The sequence below is a fragment of the Notamacropus eugenii genome, chromosome 4 (genome assembly GCF_028372415.1).
Source record: "Notamacropus eugenii isolate mMacEug1 chromosome 4, mMacEug1.pri_v2, whole genome shotgun sequence".
Classification (NCBI taxonomy): Eukaryota; Metazoa; Chordata; class Mammalia; order Diprotodontia; family Macropodidae; genus Notamacropus; species Notamacropus eugenii.
The window spans coordinates 441951112-441973085 of record NC_092875.1 but is presented as its reverse complement, the minus strand read 5'-3'; the positions used below and the strand labels follow the sequence as shown (position 1 = coordinate 441973085).

General features: G+C 39.0%; 1 protein-coding gene across 9 annotated transcripts in view; it reads left to right on the top strand.

The window, feature by feature from the left end:
* Positions 1-21974, top strand: part of CAST (calpastatin) — a 137939-nt gene that overhangs the window by 102996 nt on the left and 12969 nt on the right. For 6 of the 9 annotated variants that reach the window (XM_072606057.1, XM_072606055.1, XM_072606056.1 and 3 more), the window contains 7 exons: positions 762-857; positions 1267-1365; positions 6815-6916; positions 7740-7823; positions 10522-10569; positions 10716-10811; positions 18993-19088. In XM_072606057.1, coding sequence (XP_072462158.1) covers positions 762-857; positions 1267-1365; positions 6815-6916; positions 7740-7823; positions 10522-10569; positions 10716-10811; positions 18993-19088 — 621 coding nt within the window. The remainder of the gene's footprint in view (positions 1-761; positions 858-1266; positions 1366-6814; positions 6917-7739; positions 7824-10521; positions 10570-10715; positions 10812-18992; positions 19089-21974) is intronic. The other 3 variants (XM_072606060.1, XM_072606058.1, XM_072606061.1) reach the window with 1 other exon arrangement.

The window sequence follows — 21974 nt, the reverse complement described above, 5'->3', positions numbered from 1 at the left end:
CCTGCTTTTAAAGACCTTATACTCTACCAAGTGAAAAAAAAAAAGTAATATTGCAGGCAAATACTATGTAGGTCAGACCAGGGGTGGAAGGTGGCAGAATAGACCATCACAAAAGGCCTCAGGTAAAAAATGACACGAGTTGAGTTTTGAGGGGAGCTAGGAATCCTAACAGATGGAGCTGATATGAGGGGGACATTCCAGGCATCAGGGAGAGCCTATGCTAAGGCATGGAAATGGGATATGGAATGTTGTCTATGAGTAACAGCAGTTAGGCCAATTGTATTTGTTTCTAGGAGGCAGCTAGTTGATGCAGTGGATTAAGTGCCAGGCTGAGAGTCAAGAAGGGTCATCTTCTTGAGTCCAAATCTGGCCTCAGATGCTTACTAGATGTGTGACCCTGGGCAAGTCACTTAACCCTGTTTGTCTCAATTTTCTCATCTGAAAAATTAACTGAAGAAGGAAACAGCAAAACCATTTCGGTATCTTTGCCAAGAAAATCCCAAATGGGGTCACAAAGAGTTGGGCACAACTGAATCAACTGGATAACAACAACAAAAGCTACGATAGGACAGCTTTCCTGAGCGTATAAGACTATAGATTTGATGGTTGATGTTGTCTGGATTTGGGCAACTTGGTTTTGTAGACTACAAATGAATTGCAATCCATTGCCAGAAAAAGAAAAGCAATTCTAGTAAAACCATTCCTGTTCACTAAGTTAAACCAGTCACTTTATTTTACGTCATTTTCTTCTTGTATTTCAGCCTGTGAGTGAATCCAAACTTGTTGATGAGTTATCCAAAGATTTTGAACGTTCTGAACCTCAAGGAAAACAATCTAAACCAGCTGAGAAAACAAAAGTAAGTTGAAAATATTTCAAATCTCTTGTTTTAAGTTCTTCTGTGATCATTTCTGTAGTCATGAGGCATAGACTATTTAAGCTTCAAATGACTGACAAAAATCCCTCTTATGCCATCCTTTGCCTTACTGTTTTCAGTCTTGGCCTTTTCTGGATGTTTCTTCTTTTTCTTTATCTGCCAATGACATTTCTACAACTGAAATAATTCATTCAAAATTTTGTTCCGTAAAGTAAGATGTGCTTTGATGGTGACCAGAAGTTTAGAATGTACCCGGTTTAGTGCTGGGCAATCAGAGGCACTTAATTTTCTTCCTGTAGTTTATAATGCTTGTAGCAGGTTTTTTTGTATTCACATGTGCTGTCTTGCTAATCAGATCTTTTCACTTTAGTTTATTATGTTTCTCCTTTAGAAATCCAAGAGTCCAGCCCCTGCTCCTGTGAAAGAAGTTGTTTCAAAAACTTCCATGTGTGTGGTGCAGGAAACCCCTCAAAAGCCTGCTCCCAAGCCTGTGAGTAACCCTGGAGTACTGCCCGTTTTCCTGAGAGGTGCTCTGAACGTTTGTTCACCTACCCAGACAGTCCTGCCTCCTTACACCCATACTGTCTCATTCTGATGCTCAGTCTAACCATATCTCTCTCTCTCTCTCTCTCTCTCTCTCCCTCTCTTTCTCCCTCCCTCCTTGTTTTTCTCCTTCTCTCTCTCCCTTCCTCTCCCTCTCTCTTTCTCTCCCTCCCCATCCCTCCCTGTTTTTCTCCTTCTCTCTCTCCCCATCCCTCCCTCCCCATCCTTCTCTCTCCCTTTTTCCCTCCCTCTCTCTCTATCCTTCCCTCCCCATCCCTCCCTGCTTTTCTCCTTCTCTCTCTCCCCCCCTTTTCTCTCTCCCTCCCTCTCTCCCCATCCCTCCCTGTTTTTGTCCTTCTCTCTCTCCCCCCCTTTTCTCTCTCCCTCCCTCCCTCCCCATCCCTCCCTGCTTTTCTCCTTCTCTCTCTCCCCTTTTCTCTCTCCCTCCCTCTCTCCCCATCCCTCCCTCATCATCCCTCTCCCTCCCTCTCTTTTCTCTTTCCTTCCCTCTCTCTCTCCCCCTCACACACCCACACACACTCACACACAACTTTTCAGTCAACTGCTGTGGCCCATGTGCCTTCAGGATCACATATAAAATCCTCTGTTCAGCTTTTAAAGCCTTTTATAGGCTGTCCGCTTCCACCTTCACAGTTGTCTTATGCCTTCCTCCTCTTCCTCCTTGTCAGGTACTCTGAATTCCAGGGACACTGGCCTTCTTCCTCTCCCCCCATGCCTGAACCTCTGTCCGTCCTCATCTCTGCTCCTGTCCTCTTCAAGTCTCAGCTAAAATCTTACTCTCTACAAGAAGGCTTTTCTGACCTTCTTTAATCGGTGTCTCCTTTCTGTCGGATATCTTCAGTAACCCTGTACCTGTTTTGTTGGTGCATCATTATTTGCATGTTCTCTCCCCCGTTAGACTTTTGCTTTTTATGTTTTTTACACTTGATGCTTAGCATAGTGCCTAGCACACAGTAAACACTTAATAAATGCTTCTTGACTTGATGCAAGTTAATGGAAATCTTAGATACCTACAAGTCTGCTGCCTGGCAAGTCTGCAAAGAGTTCTGTGTTTGGAGTTAACAAAATCAGAGTTCAAATCCTGGTTCTGCCATTTATGGTTGTTTTGATCTTGAACAAGTGAATTAACCTCTCCGAGCTTCAGTTTCCTTACCTATAAAATGAAGGGGATAAATTAGATTATCTCTGAGGCCCTTTCCTCTAAATCCTGTGAGCCTATGGTCATATGTTTGATGGCCTTCAACCAAATGAGGATTTATCTAATTACCAAAGACTCTCATTTCAGCCACCTTTGAAAACTTTCTGTTTCCAAAACTCTTTGGGGGTAAATGATCCTCAGCCTCACCCTATTCCCTGTTTGTTCCCCAAACAGTGCAGTGTTCCATTTTCTGTAGCTTCAAAGGAAATTGCTTGGTAAAGTCACTGGTGGCCAGATCATGGGAATTATTTTTCACAAAGGGGAAGTAACCTGAAACAATTTAAAACAACTGCCTTTCCACTTTTTCCCCTGCGGCTGGATGCAGTCTAGTCTTTAGCTTTTGGTCCGTGACAGAAGCATTCGGTTGTTTTAGTCATGCCCAACTCTTCATGACCCCACTTGGGGTTTTCTTGGCAAAGATACTGGAGTGGTTTGCTGTTTCCTTCTCCAGCTCATTTTACAGATGAGAAACCAAGGCAAACAGTGACTTCCTTAGGGTCATACGCTGGTTACTAATCTGAGGCCAGATTTGAAATCATGAAGTTGAGTGTTTCTGGTTCCAAGGCTAGAGATCTATCTATTGCACCACCTAGCTGCCAATGACAGAAGTAGCTGCTCTCTTTTGTTTAGGAGTTAGATGGTCACACATGCACACGCGCGCACACACACACACACACACACACACACACACACACACACACACACACACACACACACACTCTCTCTCTCTCTCTCTCTCTCTCTCTCTCTCTCTCTCTCTCTCTCTCTCTGACTGATTTGTCCTTCCTTTATTTTTTAACTCAGGGAAGCTATTTCTGTTAACAGAGTGCCTTTCACTAATCATAAATTTAATCCTACCTAATTACTTTAAAGCACACTGCAGGCCTCAGAATAAAGGAGCTCAACAGTCTAGTTGGACTTAGAGAAGGCCAGGAAAATAGTTCTGGCCATAGTGTTTCCCTTTTCTATAATATTTAACAGTTTATAAAACCCTTTGTTACAACACACCCATGAGATGGGGCAGCTAGGTGGTACAGTGAATAAAGTGCCAAGTCCTGAGTCAGGAAAATTGGAGTTCAAATCTGTCCTCAAGACACTTGCTAACCAAATGGCCCTGGCTGGGCAAGTCACTTAATCCTGTTTGCCTCAGCTTTCTCATCTGTAAAATGGGCTGGAGAAGGAAATGTCAATACACTTATGTATCTTTGCCAAGAGAACCCCAAATGGGGTCACAAAGAGTCAGTCAGGACTGAAAATGACTGAACAACAACAAAAGTCCTTTGTCCGCAACAAGCGCATGAGATACGTTTTGGTACAAATATTATTATGCCCATTTTACCAATGAGGAAATCTTTCTCAGAGGAATTATGTAATGTGCTCAAAGAGGCAGATCCTGAAGAGTTACTAATTCCTATGCAATCTGTGGCCGTTTGATCACTAACCTGATCTACTTGTCTTGCCAGTCTCTGCAGCATCTGTTAACACTTAAAAACATTTTAGTTTTTATTCTGGTGGACTTGGAATAAATGCGCTATGACTATTAAACTGACTAGCTGCCCCTTGGCATAATCTCCCATGTATTAGTTCACTCCACCATCAGTTCTATGCTGCTGAAGTGGACTCCAAAGTCTCTACACCTCCACTGTCAGGACTAGCTTTAATGAGGTTTAAAAGCACTTCCCAGAAATCTTAGGCTCTGCATCCTAGGACATGGACCAACAGGCATGAGTAGCCCTAAGTGCCACAGAAGAGGTCTGAGGGTATCAAGTGATGTTACCAGTGAAAGAAGCAGGAATTAGGCAGGGTTAGAGGTCAAGAAGGCATCCTCAGAACTCACTTCTGGGCTCCCAAACACATTATTCCAATGCAAAGCAGAACCTGCTGCTGGGTGTTGAACGGGCCCAGCTTGAGTGCTAAGTCCATGGGAGAATTCAGTGCCCTGCTCAGAGAAGGAACTTAAAGCTTTAAGTTTTATGGAATCTTAGCAGAAAGAATGGTGCCTATTTTTCCCCATCTCATCCAACACCAACATACTTTATATGATTTCCTGATTCGTTAGCTAGTCCTTTAGCCAACATTGGCTAATATATCTATCTCACAGGGTTGTTGTAAGGACAGCCAAAAGTGCTGTGTAAATACAAAATATGAGATTATTGTTATTATTAATTATGCTGCTATATAAAGGTTAACAATTCTTAGATGTAGGCCCCTAAGAACTAGGAACTAGAAGTTTCTTGCAAATAAGAAATTTCATTTTTTATACTTGGAAATCCAGGTCCTGGTACATAGTGGACAATTAGTAAATATGCATCGATTGTTTATTGACTAATTAATAATTAGGGAGTAGAGGACAAGTGATTCATCAGCTTTAGAACTGGAAAAAAAAAAACCATACATAGTCTCATCTAGTCCAAGCTCCTCATTTTGTAATTGAGGAAACTAAGACCCAGAGATCTTCAATGACAATGACTTGCCCAAAGTCACACAGTGGCAGAGCTGAAAATTGAACCATGTTTTTTCTGATCTCAATTCTAGTGTTATTTATGTTATATTGCAGATTAGAGACCAGAGGTTGGAAGGCAAGGGACAGAAAATGGGAAAAACAGGGATAGGAGATAATAGCCAGCTAGGGCCATACTTTCTGAACATTTTATCTGGCCTCTTTGCATTAAAAAAGAGAATATGCTATATTAGAAGCCAGGAGACCTGAACTCTAGCCCCAAAACTGACTGTGTGAAGCATTGTATGGAAAGGTCCAGTCCAAGCCTGGCCTGCCAGCCTGCTTAGGCAGCTCCCTGCCCCCACAAGACCAGGAAGCCTCAAGCTAGCAGTACCATTGAGCGGTGCTGGGGACAAGGCCAAAGGGTCAGCTATTGAAGTTAAGGGGTAGGAAGGAGTGTGGTATGAGTACACAAATAGCAATTGAAATTATATAAAAGTTGGTGCATATTTTTAGTTTATAGTTCTAATGCATATTTGTAATATTATTTGACCCAGCAAAAAAGGATGTTGGGTTTTTAGTCAGGATACTTGCTACCCACATGACCTTAGTCAAATCAGTTAAACGCTTTGGGCCTTAGTTTCATTAAGAGGTTGGACTATATGATCTCTAAGGTTCCAGCCCTAGAACTGTGCTCCTGTGATTCCCAGAGTTATTAAAAAATGTTTAACGGCAGCAGTAATTTGGGCAACCTCTTAATGCCCCTTGCAGTGTCCAGGCACCAAATAACAATGAGGTTTGCACCATTTCTTTTGTGTCTGAGATCATTAAAAATTAATGTATCCTCATACATTATTATATAGTATCCCTTTGGTAGGGGCTGGTAACTGCAGATAGATCATGGGATCATAGGTATAGATATGAAAGGGGCCTTAAAGGTCAAGTCCAGATCCCTCATTTTACAGGTAAGCAAACTGAGGCCCAAAGAAGCTTAGTGGCTTGCCTCATTTCCCTCAGCTAGTCTATTATATTTCTATGTTGGAATTTGAACCCAGGCCTTCCTGACTCCAAAGCCAATACTCTATCCACTATACTATGCTATTTATCCTTTTTGGAATGGAGATAAAGATTTTTTTTTCCTGGAAGAAGGGAATAATTTTTTTGATAATTTAAGAGATAGTGTTTTGGTTTTTAGATTTTTTTTTTATAATTTAAGAGATAGTGCTTTAGGTTTTGGTTTTAAGATGGTTTTGGATGGTTTTTTAGAATTAGTCTTTTTAGGGGCAGGCATAGGAGTTAACTGAATCCTAGGCTGTCCTGTGCCTTTTTTCCTCATATATTTCTTTGCCTAGGGTGGAAAAAGTATTTCACTATACTTTTCCTCTGTGGTTTTCTTAGGATTGGAAGACATTTTCTTGCCTTTTATGAATGGTATGAAAATCTTTCACATTGAAACAAAAGATTCACTTAAGAAGAAGTTTCTGCTTCTACCCATTTTTCGGTGGTATGCCCGATCACAGTGTCTAAACACGTGCCACCCATTGCCCAACTGTTAATGTGTGAATAGTGTCCTATGCAGAGCTGATGATGATTTCAACCTTTACTTTTGAAACATGGATTTTTTTTTCATTCTAGGCTTTTGGATTATGTGATGAATTATGCCCAAGATGAATGCTTTTGAATCAATACATCTTTAAGACAGCGATAAGCCAATGTTTCTTCCTGTGTCTTTTTCAGAAGGGAGCGATGCCAGATGATGCTGTGGAAGCCTTAGCCGGCAGTCTAGCGAAGAAAGAAACAGATCCAGAAGAAAATAAACCTGCAGTTGATAAAGTAAAGGTAATGAGGATTCAGGTCCATCTCCCTCCACCTACCGTCCTTCCCCCTTTATATCACTCATAAAGCATGCTTGAATATGTTTCTGTTTAAAAGACTTCCTGCATGATTTGAGCTTAATTGGTTTGGGACTTACATCAGTGACTCATCCATGTGCGCGTTCCCTCCGCAGAACAGACTGCAACCCGTCAGTCTGTGCAGCTCTTGATCGCCTGTACACCCTCTTTAAAAGCATCCCTAAAAGGCCCACCATTTTGATTTTGTGAAAGGTCTACATTTTAAATGGATGAAACTCACTTATCTGGTGATTCTAGGAAACCCTTGGACTATTTGTACTTTTACAAAGGGCTAAAAAGAAAAGAAGTAGTAGTTGCTAGATTCCTTGGGACACAGCTTGGTAGCCACTTAGTGGCAATGATCCTGACCCAGAATATATCTCCAAATAATATAAATTGATGACTGTGAGAGAGGCAACAAGGTGTGTTGGATTGACTGCTGAGTCAGGAAGACCTGGAGTTGAAATCCTGTCTCATTCACTTTTGTCACTCTGGGCTGGGTCAGTAATTGATCTCTGTGATCTTCAGCATCTTCATCTTTCAGTTGAGTGGGTTGAATTCCATTGACCTTTGAGGCCCTTCCTAATGCTAATTCTGTGATCCTGTGACTTCATAACCCTGGTCAGATATAGGTGATAACCTAAAAGCATTCTCATCAAGCCAAATCTCAGCTAAGTGGTTCATGGGAAATGAATATATAGACACACAAAAAACCCAAACCCATACACATATGATATATACAATAGTAATGACAGAGGACTTTCCTTCAGGAGAAATCCAAAGAAGAAAAGCGGGAAAAATTAGGTGAAAAAGAGGAAACAATCCCTCCTGAATACAGATTAAAAGAAGCAAAGGTAAATGGCTATTTTTTAGTCTATACCTATATTATATGTAATTCATACCCCTAAAGCAGGCAGGAACCCTGACAAAGATCCAGGACCATGAAACTATTGGTGTAGAGTCTCTAAAGTTTATGGCAGTCACTATCATCAGTTAAATCTAAACAAACAAACAAAAATGGCTAAATGAAATGACCTTGTATTTCTACAAACATTTACTGAGCAGCTTGTCCCTGCCCTCATAGACCAGACCGTCTATAGGGGGATGTATACAAATAATTGTAACACAAAATAATCCATAAATGCCTTGCCTTGTGTGCCTTAAAATTATTTTTAACTATTTGAGATTATTTTTAACAGCTGACTAGGCTTTCCTGGCCACCCTAACTAAAAATGACCTCCCCTCTCAGATTCCCAGGAATTCCTGTAGCAATTATTATCTACACTAGTTATTTAGCAATTAACCACTTGTTTACTGGTTTCTTACATATTTTATTGTTTTCCTTAACTTCTGTCCAGCTTCTGTATTCCCATTTAACTTTACGTTATTTTGTCTTGCCTGGCACACAGCAAGTGCTTAATAAATGCGTGTTGACTTGACTTGTCTCCAGTCACAGTACAAAGCACTTTGAGGCTAGGGATCCTGTCTTTATTTCTTCCTGGAAGATAGCTAAATGGATGATCACAGCTAGCATTCATGTAGCACTTTAAAGTTTGGGAAAATGTGCTAGAAAATGTTTAACAGCCAGCTCTACCAAAACTACACAGAAGACATACTTTTTGCATTCAGTCTGCATTATTAACATTTTCCCCATCACTTGCAAGTCATCAACAAAGTAATAAAGTTAACTTTGATTTGTAGCCTCTTTGTGGGTTTCTAAGGTAAATGCTCCCAATGGAAATTTACAATCCGCTCCGGCTAGAGTTGGCGCACACCTTGTATGTAATTTATCCTTTCATTTAACTGAAAGATCTAGAAATCTTTCTCCAAAGAGCCCAGAATGCTTTGCCTATTTTTGCCCTTGGTGGTGCAGTGGGTAGAGCACCAGTGCAGGAGTTAGGAGGATCTGAATTCAAATCTCACCTCAGACACTTGACACTCACTAGCTGTGTGACCTTGGGAAAGTCACTTAACCCCAGTTGCCTCATCCTGAGTCATCTCCAGTCATCCTGAGGAATATCTGGTCACTGGATTCAGATGGCTCTGGAGGAGAAGTGAGGCTGGTGACCTGCACAGCCTCCCTCACTTAGAACAAAGTCAAGTGCAAGTCATGTCATTTTTTCTCTGATGGCATGGTCTTCTTCGGCAGTGAAAGACACATACACACACACACGCACACACACACACACACACACACACACACACTGACACTTGCTAAAAAAAATTGTGTGCTTTTCCATAGTATATGATTTATTAGCCTCAAAATGCTTTTCAAATTTGATTTTAACACTCTAAGAGAAGTTGGGGTTATCCTATGTTGTAGCCTTGTTCAGGCGCCAATACTGGAATAAAACTGAATACTCATAGGTCATTTAACAGTTAACAAAAGGAGATTTACTTAGGGGATAAGGAAATAGACAAATAGATATGACAATAGATAGACATATATATATGTATGTATATACACACACACATACACATATGTATCAATGAATATATGTATGTGTATCTGTATACATTGAGGGCAGTGAGCTGATGCAGTTAAGCCCAGCTCTCATGCTTCTGAAATGCCCACCATACATCTCCAGTTAAGCACTAAAGAAGTGTTGAACCTTCTGCCTTTTTATATACCCACACAATCAGAAAATGGTTTCAGAAGTTGTGCTTCTTAGCTAATCAAATCCCAAGGCTAGTTCTGTCTTCTTAAGTTTATCATACTAGGCCTGGGGAATACAGACCCTTAATAGGTCTCCAATACCTTCTAAATAAAAATTAAAGTGAGACCAAGAATTGAGGGTACTAAAGGAGAGAGAATTTTTGTAAACTGACTCCTTCCCATTGTACTATTCCCGCCCCCCCCCCCCCAAGTCTCCTGTGATCACTACTTTTCTTTTAAAGGACTTGTTTCCAAAAGTGGTAGTTCATAATTGTAATGATTTTTCTAAAGCATAGGTCCAATCCCACACCTCTCACCATACTTACACACACACACACACACACGCACACACACCAGGTACAACACTACATCACACACACACACACACACACACCAGGTACAACACTCCATCAGCTCCTGGCTTTTTCTCTAGCTGACTTCTCATACTTGGAATGCTTTCCCTTCTCAACTCTTCCTACTGGCTTCCTGTAAGTCCCAACTAAGATCCCTTCTTCTATAGGAAGTCTTTTCCAACTCTTCTTAATCCTACTGCCTTGCCTCTCTTAATTATTTCCTATTTACTCTGTATATTTTGGAGTCTATTTGTTTAACCATTGTCTCCCCTGTTAAACTGTAAGCTTCTTAAGGGGAGGGGACTGTGTTTTGTCTTTTTGCATCCCAGCTTTTAATGCAGTACCTGGAACATAGTGATGCTTAATATTTTTTTACTGACTATTTGTATTGAATATTAGTTATTGACTATTTTTATTGAATATTAGTTATTGACTAACTTTCTAATGAGCACTAAAATCAGTATAGAATTATTGGAATGCTTATGAAATTTCATGCTAGTGTTAAAATGCAAAAAATTACTTTCTTCAATGCTTTTCCTATAGGATGAAGACAGAAAACTGCTTGACAAAAAACAGAGTGAAAAAATTTCAGTAAGTAAATTAATTTGTCTGGGTCAGGACAGGAGCTGACACGGCTTGCGTTTCGTGCTTTGAGTTACATCTACATTATTAGACTAGCTTGGAGGTTCTTGACAATGACCTGTGACCTCTGTGGATTCATTTCCTGATTTCTGCAGCCTATGAGCGATGATGACATCCTCGATGCTTTGTCGGAGGGTTTTTCGTGTTCGAAAGCACCCGTAACCCACGCAGCAGCAGTATCTGTAGCACCAGTAAGTTTTTCAAGTTCTTTTTTACTTCTTTACTTCTAGTGGAGAGGTCTGAGACCTTTAACTTGACTTTCAAACTATACCTCTTGAAATTTTGGGTGAGAGAATAATCCTGGGCTCAGAGATTTGCCAAAAAAATTAAAAAAGAGGAAAAGAATAAAATCTTCCATTTAAAAAAAAAAATTATGTACTGTAAAATATTGGCCCAGTCTCACTGATGACTGTTGTTCTGAATCAGGAGTTCTTAATTTGGTTTTTTAAATAGTGTGATTACTATATTTCAATATAATTGATTTCCTTAGATATTTTATGTATTTATAACATTCTGAGACAGGGTTCAAAGGTTTTACCAGACTGACTGCCAGAGGGGTCTACAACACACACAAAATATAAGAAACTTTGCTCTAAATTGTTGAGATTAATATAAATATTTTATCATAGAGAACGATGAGATCATTGGGAGAAGTTTACATTTGCAATTTATCAAGAATCATCTCCAAAGACTCAATTTGCGTGTGTGGCTGAGCTCTGCAAGATCAGGCAGGCTTTGGTGAAGTGGCATATAAACATAGTGCTAAATTAGATGGAGACTTGGCAACGGTCGTCGACTGAGGAGGGATTGTTCTAAGTGTGCCTAAAGTCTTCATTAGAATGGGGAAGACACATGTGCCTATTATAGGGTATGGTAATGTAAGCCTTGTTAACATTGTCCTGCATCTTTGTAACCCTCAGAAATGACTAACCAGAGAGTAATTCTCACAACCTCTGAAAAAAAGTGAACCCAGTAAATAGCGTGGTCATCTTATGCTATTACCTTCTTCTAATTGTAATCAATGTAAAAAATAGGACCACATCACGGAGGCATATAACCCATAGTTCATCTTTAGAAAGCTCAGAATATGGGATTAATTTTATGTGTGGCAAGATGTGCATATTGTTGGAATTATACATTATCCTGTCCACCAGTCAACAAACAATTACCGGCTGATCTATGGTAAGCGGCAGCCATACAGAAATGAAAACCAGACAGCCCCTGTTGTAAAACAACTTATATAGTGTCAGAGAATATATATAACAGTACACATAAAAGTATATGCGAAATACAGGGTAGGTGGGAAGATGGGAAGAGATCGTTTCCATCTGGGGGGACTGAGAAAGGCCTTTTGTAGAAGGGGCATTTGAAGAAACTAGAGATTATAAGATTCAGGGGTGAGGAGGGGGCGCTTCCAGGCATAGGATGGGGTGAAGGGTGCCAATGCTTGCAGCCTGCCCAGAGGCATGCATCCAGGAGATGTGGTGATATGGGAGGAAAAGCCAGAAGGCCATTTTGACTCCAGGAGGATAGGAAACCTGTGAGGTCACATGTGGCCCTCTAAATCCTCAAGTGCGGCCCTTTGACTGAATCCAAATTTCACAGAACAAATTCCCTCAATAAAAAGATATGAAATTAAAAGGATCTGTTCTATAAAACTTGGACTCAGTCAAAGGGCCACACTTGAGGACCTAGAGGGCCATGTGTGGCCTTGAGGTCACAGGTTCCCCACCCCTCCCAGGAAGTGTATGATCCCGGAAAGGTAGATTGGAGGTGGGTTTGTACAGAGAGGCTTGTAAGGCAGGTAGCCACTGAAGTTTATTGAGGTGGAGGGTGACATGGTTAGTCTGACACTTCAGGAATGTCATTTTGGCAGCCTTTTTGAAGAGTTAGAGAGACAAGGGGAAGAGACTGAGTCACAGAGTCCAATCAAGAAGCTCTTTCAGTAACAGAGGTATGGTGGTAAATGTTTAACAGCCAGCTCTACCAAAACTACACACAGGACGTACTTTGGCATCTCATCTGCACTATTAACATTTTCCCCATCACTTTTAAGACAATTAGCAAAGTAGTGAAGTAAACCCTGATTTTTAACCTCTCTTTGTGGTTCTTTGAGGTGAATTGATGAGGGTCAAGAGAGAGAAAGGGATCGATGTAAGAAATGTTACAGAACCCATAGAAACATCAGAACTTGGTGACTTAGTGAATATATTCAACAACATGATGGACTTTCAGTGCCAAGATGGCGGCTTGAGGGAGGGATCCCCTGGAGCCCTCTCCAATTCCCCTCCAGACAACTGGAAAACCACCTCAGGATTTATCTAGGAGCAGGCGGCAACTCACCATGTCAGCAGGCAAGGTCTGTCTCACCGGGGTGGGAGGGGAGCCCGTCCCAGAGCAGCAGCAGCCAGTCTCACAGCAGGGGGCCTGTAGGGAAGTTTTGAGCCCAGGGCCCTTCACTATGGAGGCCCTGACCTCCTGCAAGCCAGCAATGCCCGGGCAAGGCCACCCCCTGCATTAGTCTCCAGTGAGACCCCATGGCTGGGTCCCACCCAGACACCAGTCAGCAGTACACCCCACTGCCCCTGGGGCAGGTCAGCAGCAAGATCCCAACCTCTAAGGCCAGACAGCAAGAGGCCCTGTTTCCATAGCAACCCAGAAGCAAGGTGCTTGAGACAGGCCAGCAACAAACTCCATACCCACAGGAGGCCAACAAGGAGGCCCTACCCCACCTCAGCACGTAGTAGCTGGGAGGCTCCCCCAACAGTTTAAGCCAGCAGTTAGGCCCTGAGACCCAGTGAAAGCCCACAGCAAGACACTGAGCCCCAGAACAAGAAGCCTGGGACACTGAAGGAACACATCCCAGCTCACACATAAAAATACCAAATCACAAAATAGGCAGATAAAAAAGAACCCCAAGCAAGCCAACAAAAAAAAGAACTTAACTGTAGAAAGTTACTGTGCTGATAGGGAGTCTAAAGATACAAACTTAGAAGAGTACAAGTGTCAAAATGGCTGCATGTGAAGCCTCAAAGAAAAATGTAATTTGTTCTGAGGCCCAAAATGAGCTCTTAAAAGAGTTTTTAAAAGGATTTTAAAAAGAAAATTAGAAAAATAGAAGAAAAATTGGGAAAAGAAATAAAAGTAATGCAAGGGAATCATGGGGAAAAGCATGAGAAAAGACATATGAAAATTCACCAGAGAAAATAACTGCTTAAAAAAATAAAATTGGTCAAATGGAAAAGGAGGTACAAAAGCTCACTAAAGAAAATAATTCCTCAAAAATTAGAATTGAACAAGTGGAAGCTAATAATTCCATGAAACATCAAGACATGATAAATCAAAAGAAGAAAAAAATAGAAGAAAATGTGAAATTTCTCATTGGAAAAAACAGATGACCTGAAAAATAGATCCAGGAGAGATAATTTAAGAATTATTGGACTTCCTGAAAGCTACAACAATAAAAAAAAAAAAAAAGCCTGGGTAGCATCTTTCAAAAACTTATCAAGGAAACTTCCCTGATAGCCTACAACCAGAGAGCAACCTTGAAATTGAAAGAATTCACTGATCACCACCTGAAAGAGATCCCCAAATGAAAACTCCCAGGAACATCAAAGTCAAATTCCAGAGCTCTTAGGTCAAGGCAAAAGTACTGAAAGCAGCCAAAAAGAAACAACTCAGATATTATGGATCTATAGTCAGGGTTGCATAGGATTTGACACCTTCCACGTTAAAAAGTTAGAGGAGACGGCTTGGAATATGACATTCTGGAAGGCAAAGGAGTTAGGATTATAATCAAGAATCATATGCCCAGTAATACTGACTATAATCCTTCAGGGGGAAAATGGATTTTTAACAAAACAGTGGACTTTCAGCCTTTTCCAATTCAAAGACCAGAACTGAATTTAAAAAATTTCATCTCCAAGTATGAGATGCAAAGGAAACATAAAAGCATAAAAAAAAGAGAAAACGTAAGAAGCTCAATAAAGTTAAACTGTTTATATTCCTATATGGGAAGATAATATTTATAACTCTTAAGAATTTTATTATTATAAGGGCAGTTAGAGGAAGTATATGTGAACAGTGTGTCTGACTGCAAGGTGACTTTGATGGGATGAAACCCTAAAAACAAATAATAGGATGAGAAAGAAGATTGCACTGGGAGAAGAAGGAAGGGGGGATAAAATGGGGGAAATTATCTCACATTTAAAAGACATAAAAGAGCTATTATAATGGAGAAGATGGGGGTGGAATGGGCAAAGCTTGAATCTTCCTCTCATCAGAATTGGCTCAAAGAGAGAATAACATACACAAATGGATACAGAAATCTACCTTATCCTGTAAGTAAGTAAAAAGGGATGAAAATAAGGGGTGATGGAGGTAGAGGGGTAGAGAAGATTGATAGAAAAGAGGGAAGCTTGGAGGAGGCAGTGATCAGATGTCAAACACAGAGTGAAGGTGAGAGAGAAGGATAAATAGGGGGAAACAGCACGGAGGAAAATAGTTATCATAACTGTCAATGTGAATGGAGTGAACTCACCCATAAAACAGAAGCAGGTAACAGAATGGATGAAAAACCAGAATCCTACCATAAAACAAACACATCTAAAGCAGAGAGACACACTCAGAGTTAAGGTAAGGGGCTGGAGGAGAATCCACTATGCTTCAAGCAAAGAAAGCATGGGTAGCGATCATGATCTAAGACAAAGCAAAAACAAAAATAAATCTAATTTAAAAAGATAAGGAAGATATATCTTACTGAAAGGTACCATAGACAATAAGTAATGTCAGTACTAAACATTGTGCCCCAAATGATAGAGCATCTAAATTTTTTAAAGAAGTTTAATGTTACAGGAAGAAATAGATAATATAAAACTATGCTAGTGAGGGAACCCAACTTTCCCCCCTCAGGACTAGAAACAAGAAAGAAGTTAAAGAAATGAATAGAATTTTGGAAAAGTTAGATATGATAGATGTCTGGAGAAAACTGAATAGAAATAGAAAGGAATATACCTTTTTCTGAACTGTACATGGCTATGCACAAAAAATAGGCCATTTATTAGGGCATAAAAACCTCACAAACAAATGCAGAAAAACAGAAATAGTAAATGCATCCTTTCAGATCATAATACGGAAAAAATTACATCCAGTAATGGGCAATGGAATGGTAGATTAAAAATTAATTGGAAATTAGATAATCTAATCCTAAAAAATAAATGAGTCAAAGAACAAATCATAGAAACAATAATTTCATTAAAGAAAATGACAACAATGAGTCAACATACCAAAATTTATAGGATGCAGCCAAAGTGGTCCTTAGAAGAATATGCATATAATTGCTTACGTAAGAAAATATCAGTGAATTGGACATGTGACTGAAAAAGCTAGAAAGAGAACAAATGAAAAATCCCCAATTAATCACAAAAATTAGAAATCCTGAAAATCAAAGAGATTAAATTGAAAGTAAGAAAACCATTGAACTAATAAATAAAACTAGAAGCTGGTTTTATGGGGTAAAAACCAATAAGACAGATCAATCACTGGCTAATTTGATTTACAAAAGGAAAGAAGAAAACCAAATTACCAGAATCAGAAATGAAAGGAGTGAATTCACCACCAATGAAGAGGAAATTGAAATAATTATTAGGAGTTATTTTGCTTAATTACATGCCAATAAATTTGACAATCTAAATGAAAGGGATGAATATTTACAAAAATATAAATTACCCAAATTAACAAGAGAAATGGAATAATACTTAAATAATCCAATCTTAGAAAAAGATACCAAACACAAACAAGCCATCAGTCCCCAGGACCAGATGGATTCAAAAGTGAAATTTTCCAAACATTTGAAGAACAATTCTAATACTATATAAACTATTAGGAAAAATAGGCAAAGAAGTCTTATAAAATACCTTTTGTGACACAAATATGGTCTTGATACATAAACCAGGAAGAGCCAAAACAGAGAAAGAAAATTGTAGACCAGTTTCCTTAATGAATATTAATACAAAGATTTTAAATAAAATACTATCAAGGGAATTACAGCAATATATCACAAGGATCATACGCTATGACTCAGTGGGAATAAAGAACTGGATATTAGGACTTCAGTATTAGGAAAACTATCAGCCTAATTGACCATATCAATACCAAAACCAAGAGAAATCATGTGATTATCTCAATAGATGCAGGAAAAGCCTTTGACAAAATACAACACCCATTCCTGTTAAAAATACTAGAGAGCATAGGAATAAATGAAGCTTATCTTAAAATGGTAAGTAATATTTATCTAAAACCACTAGCAAGCATTATTTATAATGGGGATAAGCTAGAAACCTTTCTAATACAAAGCAACATGGCCATTATTGCCTCTGTTATTGAATATTGGAAATACCAGCTATAGCAATAAGAGAAGAAAAAGAAATAGAAGGAATTAGAATAGGTGCTCTTTCCAGATGATATGATAGTATACTTAGAGAACCCTAGAGAATCCATTAAAATTTACTTGAAATAATTAACAACTTTAGCACATAAAACCCACATAAATCATCAGTAGTTCTTTATACAACCAACAAATCCCAGCAGCAAGACACAGAAAGTTCTATTTACAATAATTGCAGACAATATAAAATACTTGGGAGTCTTCCTAAGAAGACAAACCTAGAAACCATGTGACCACAATTACAAAACACTGTTCACACAAATAGTTAGATATAAACAATTGGAAAAATATTAATTGCTCATGAGTAGGTTGAGCCAATATAATAAAATGATACTTCTACCTAAATTAATCTATTTCTTCCATGCCATACCAATCAAACTACGAAAAAATATACTTTATAGAGCTAGAAAAAGTAATGCAATTCATCTGAAAGAAAAAAAAGGTCCAAGTTATCAAAGGAATTGATAAAAAAATGTGAAGGAAGGTGGTCTATCCATACCAGATCTCATACTGTATTATAAAGCAGTAATTATCGAAACAATCTGGTACTGGCTCAGAAATAGAATGGTAGATCAATGGAATTACATTATAGTAAATGACCATAGTCATCTAGAATATGATAAACCCAAAGATCCAAGCCTTTGGAACAAAACTTCATCATGTGACAAAAACTGGAAAAAGTTGAAAATAGTATGCCAAAAACTAAGTATAGACCAATATTTCACACCATATACCAAGATAATGTCAAAATGGGTATGTGATTTAGACATAAAGGAAATTAGAGCATGGGATAGTTTACCTATCAGATCTGTGGATAATGGAAAAATAGATAATTTTGATCATATAAAATTTTAAAGTTTTTGCACAATCAAAACCAATGAAACCAAAATTAAAAGGAAAGCAGAAAACTGGGTGAGAGAGGGATTTGCAACAAGCATTTCTGATGAGGCCCCATTTCTAAAATACATAGAGAAATGGGTTAAATTTATAAGAATACAAGTCATCCCCCAGTTGATAAATGGTCAAAGGATGTGTATAGGAAATTTGAAGACAAAGAAATCAAAGTTATCCATACTCATACGAATAAATGCTTTAAATCACTATTGATTAGAGAAATTCAAATCAAAACTACTCTTGAGATACCATCTCATGCCTATCAGATTGGTTAATATGACAAAAAAAGGAAAATTATAAATGTGGAAGGGGATGTGGGAAAACTGGGACACTAATACATTGTTGACGGAGTTATGAACTGATCCAACCATTCTGAAGAGCAGTTTGAAACTATACTCAAAGGGCTGTAAAACTGCATACTCTTTGATGCAGCTGAATAAGTTGTGTTATATGATTGTGATGGATTATTATTTGTGATATAAGAAATGATGAACAGGATGATTTCAGGAAAATCTGAAAAGCCATGAACTAATGCAAAGCAAAATGAGCAGAACCAAGAGAACATTGTACACAGTATTATACGATGAAGGATTGTGAATGATTTAACTATTCTCTGCAATGATCCAAAGGACTCATGATGAAACTTGCTATTTGCCTCCAGAGAAAGAACTATGTTGTTTGAATACGGACTGAAGCATCCTATTTTTCATTTTCTTTTTGTTGTGGTTAGAGCCTTCTTGTACAAAATGAATCATATGGTAAGGTTTTGCAGAATTGCACAAATATAACCTATATTGAATTGCTTACTGTCTCAGAAAGGGGGTGGGGAAGGAAAAAGAGAGAGGGATAGAATTTGGAACTCAAAACTTTAAAAATAATGTTAAAATTGTTTTAACATGTAATTAGGAGGAAAATAAAATATTTTTAAAAATAATAGGATAGAAAAAAAAGAAAAACTTTCTCCATCAGCTTTTAAATTTCCTTCAGTTGGGTTCCTTTGGCAGTAACCTTTTGACTATGTTTGGCTCTTTAGAAATCCAAAGACAAGAAACATTCTTCTGAAGCCACGGTGATGGCTGACCCCACACCAGAACCTTCAACAGTCTCTGCAAGTCCACGTGATACCTCAGTAAGTACTAGGTGTTTTGATTTATTTTCTCAAAAAAAAAAATCTTTCCTATCACAAAGGATAATAAGAAGCCTACCAATTAATGTTTTAAAAAGATCAACTGTCTACCTATTCTGGATTGCTAAGACTGGTTACTTTTTAAGATGGCAGAGAGCATTTGTTATCGTGGAATCCCATAAGTAATGTCTTATATAGCCTGTTCTGGGTAGCACGTAGAGAACTTTTGGACTTCTTTCATTTCTTAAATAATGCTCTTTATCCATTTGTTCCAGTGGTGGTGGTGGCTGCTTTTCTTGGAATTGTGAAATGTGATGTCACCTGTATTTCTTTTCTTTCTGATGTTGCACCAGAGCATAGATGATAGTCCTCTATATTTGAGGCCTTTTAATTCGTAGATTTAGAACTGGGAGGGTATTTAGAGGCCACTGAGTCCAAACCCCCACTTTAAAGATTTTGTTACAAAGAATTGCATACAGAAAAGTGTATTTTCAGCAATCTCTAGCAAAACATTACAGTTTGGGTTGGTCACTTGAATTTGGTCACTACATTTCCCATGGGTTCAGTGTAACAACATTTGCATTTTCTGCTTTCATGCTATTTTCTGGGAATGTTACCCTTACAGAAGTTGAGGATTGACAGTACAAAGAAAGGTGGCAGAAGATAGTCCCTGTGTTCAAGGATTTCGTTGTTCAGTCAGAGAGACAATATGTATATTATACAGATTTAATGTGCCCTTTAAAATCAGGCCTCGTGATGTGCTCAGAAGTTGCAAATGCAGTGCCAATGTCAGTACCGCTTATGTTCCTCTGATGAAAATGACTCCCAAGTCCACATATCCAGGCTTCATTTCTCTTCTGAATTCCAATCCTGCATCAAGAGCTTCTGATACCTCTACCTTAGATGTGCCACAGGCATCGAAGATTCAACAAATCCAAAACAGATGTCAATCTCTAAACCTGCCCTTCATTCAGAATTTCCTGTTTCTGCTTTATACTCTCATCTTCCTAGGATCACAACAATGGCATCACACTAGAAGTCTTCCTGGACTCTCCTTTCTCCCTATACCCCTATTTCTGTACTAGTCATGTTGTGAAAGAAAACAGACCAATAAATACCCAATAGAGAAAGTGAAAAATAGTAAGCTTCAATCTGCATTTAGGATCTATTAGTTCTTTCTCTGAAGATAGATAGCATTTTTTATGAGTCCTTTAGAATTGTCATGTCATTGTATTGCTGAGAATAATTAAGTCATTGATATTGATCGTTGATCAGTTCATGTAAGTCTTTCCAGCTTTTTCTGAAAGTATCCTGCTCATCATGTGTTATAGTACAATAGTATTCCCTCATAATCACATACCACAACTGGTTCAGCCATCCCCCAATTGATAGGTATCCCTTCAAATTCCAGTTGTTAGCTCCCACTAAAAGAACTGCCGTAGATATCTTTATACAAATAGGTCCTTTTCCTTTGATCTCTTTGGGATACAGACTAGTCCTGCTATTGCTGGGTCAAGAGGTACACACAGATTGGTAGTCTTTTGTGCCTAGTTCCAAACTGATCTCCAGAATGGTTGGCTCAATTCACAATTCCACCAACAGTGCCCCACCTACCTTTCTAACCTTATTTCATTTTACTTCCCTTCATGCACTGTATATTCAACTAACCTAGCCAAATTCCTCAAATTGGCATACCATCTTAAGTCGCAGTGACATTACACAGGGTGTCTCTCCTTGCTTATACTGCTCTCCCTTTTAATCTCTGCCTCTTAGAAACTTTACTACTTCCTGTGAGGCTCAACTCTGGTTCTATTAACTACTTAGGGTTCTTCTTAATCCCTCAACCCCTTCCTGCCCTTCCAATAGTTATTAGTGCCCTCTGCCTTTTAAAATAATTGTGTGTTTACACATCTATTTACATGTTGTATTTCTGAGTAGATTGTAAGCTTCCTGAGGGTAGAAAATGTTCATTTTGTCCATCTCCCCAGGACTTAGCACAGTGCCTTGTGAACATGTAGCAAATGTTTGTCAGATTGAATTTTGATGGAAAAGCACTGAAGAGTTTTCATATCCATCTTTATAATTGCCTTTTAAAATATGCAATAACATGACCACAGTTTACCCAACTAGATATTCTTCAAGCCTTATTTAGTGGATTGTGATGACACACTCTCCCAATATGGCTCAGGAACATTTTGGAAAGGAAGATGTTGTTGGCAGGACCCCACGATGTGCCCCCAAGGGAGGTCATAAGGATGCTGCTGTCCATTGTCAGCACACAGCGTTTTTCATCTTCCCTTGCCCCCCTGTTACTGTGTCCCAATATCTTGTAGCAGCAAGCACCCTGGCATTCACAAGAGGACCTGCTAGCACGTGTTCTTAGATCTGCATTTCTAAAAGGAAAGTAACTTTTGAGGGGTCAACAACTTTAATCACATATACCAACAGAAAATACAAGCAGAGAAATAAAGACCAGCAGGCAGGGCTTCTAACTCTGACCACAAGCAATACATACATCACAGATCAATAGACAGATCCAACTGTCTGACCATTACATACATACATAGTTACCAGAGAAAGAAGTTTTCGAAGTGGGGATGGGGGGAACATGGCTACCAAGAGTCTCATCTGGCACACGAACCTTCTTCCAAAGAAGCTCCCAAAGCAAAACCTTGCCTCAGAGTATATATACACTTTTCAGAGCCAGAGGGCATCACAACCCTCATGACCCAGTGCCTCAATAATTAACAAAAGGTGTGGGCCTTCCTACAAGACAAACCTCTCCTAATCAAGCTTCCCTTAATGGGATCCTTGTGAGGCCTATTAATGGGCAGGGAAGATCTTTAACTCTAATGAACATTTAAATACAGCCAAGTATCTGCTTGGGAT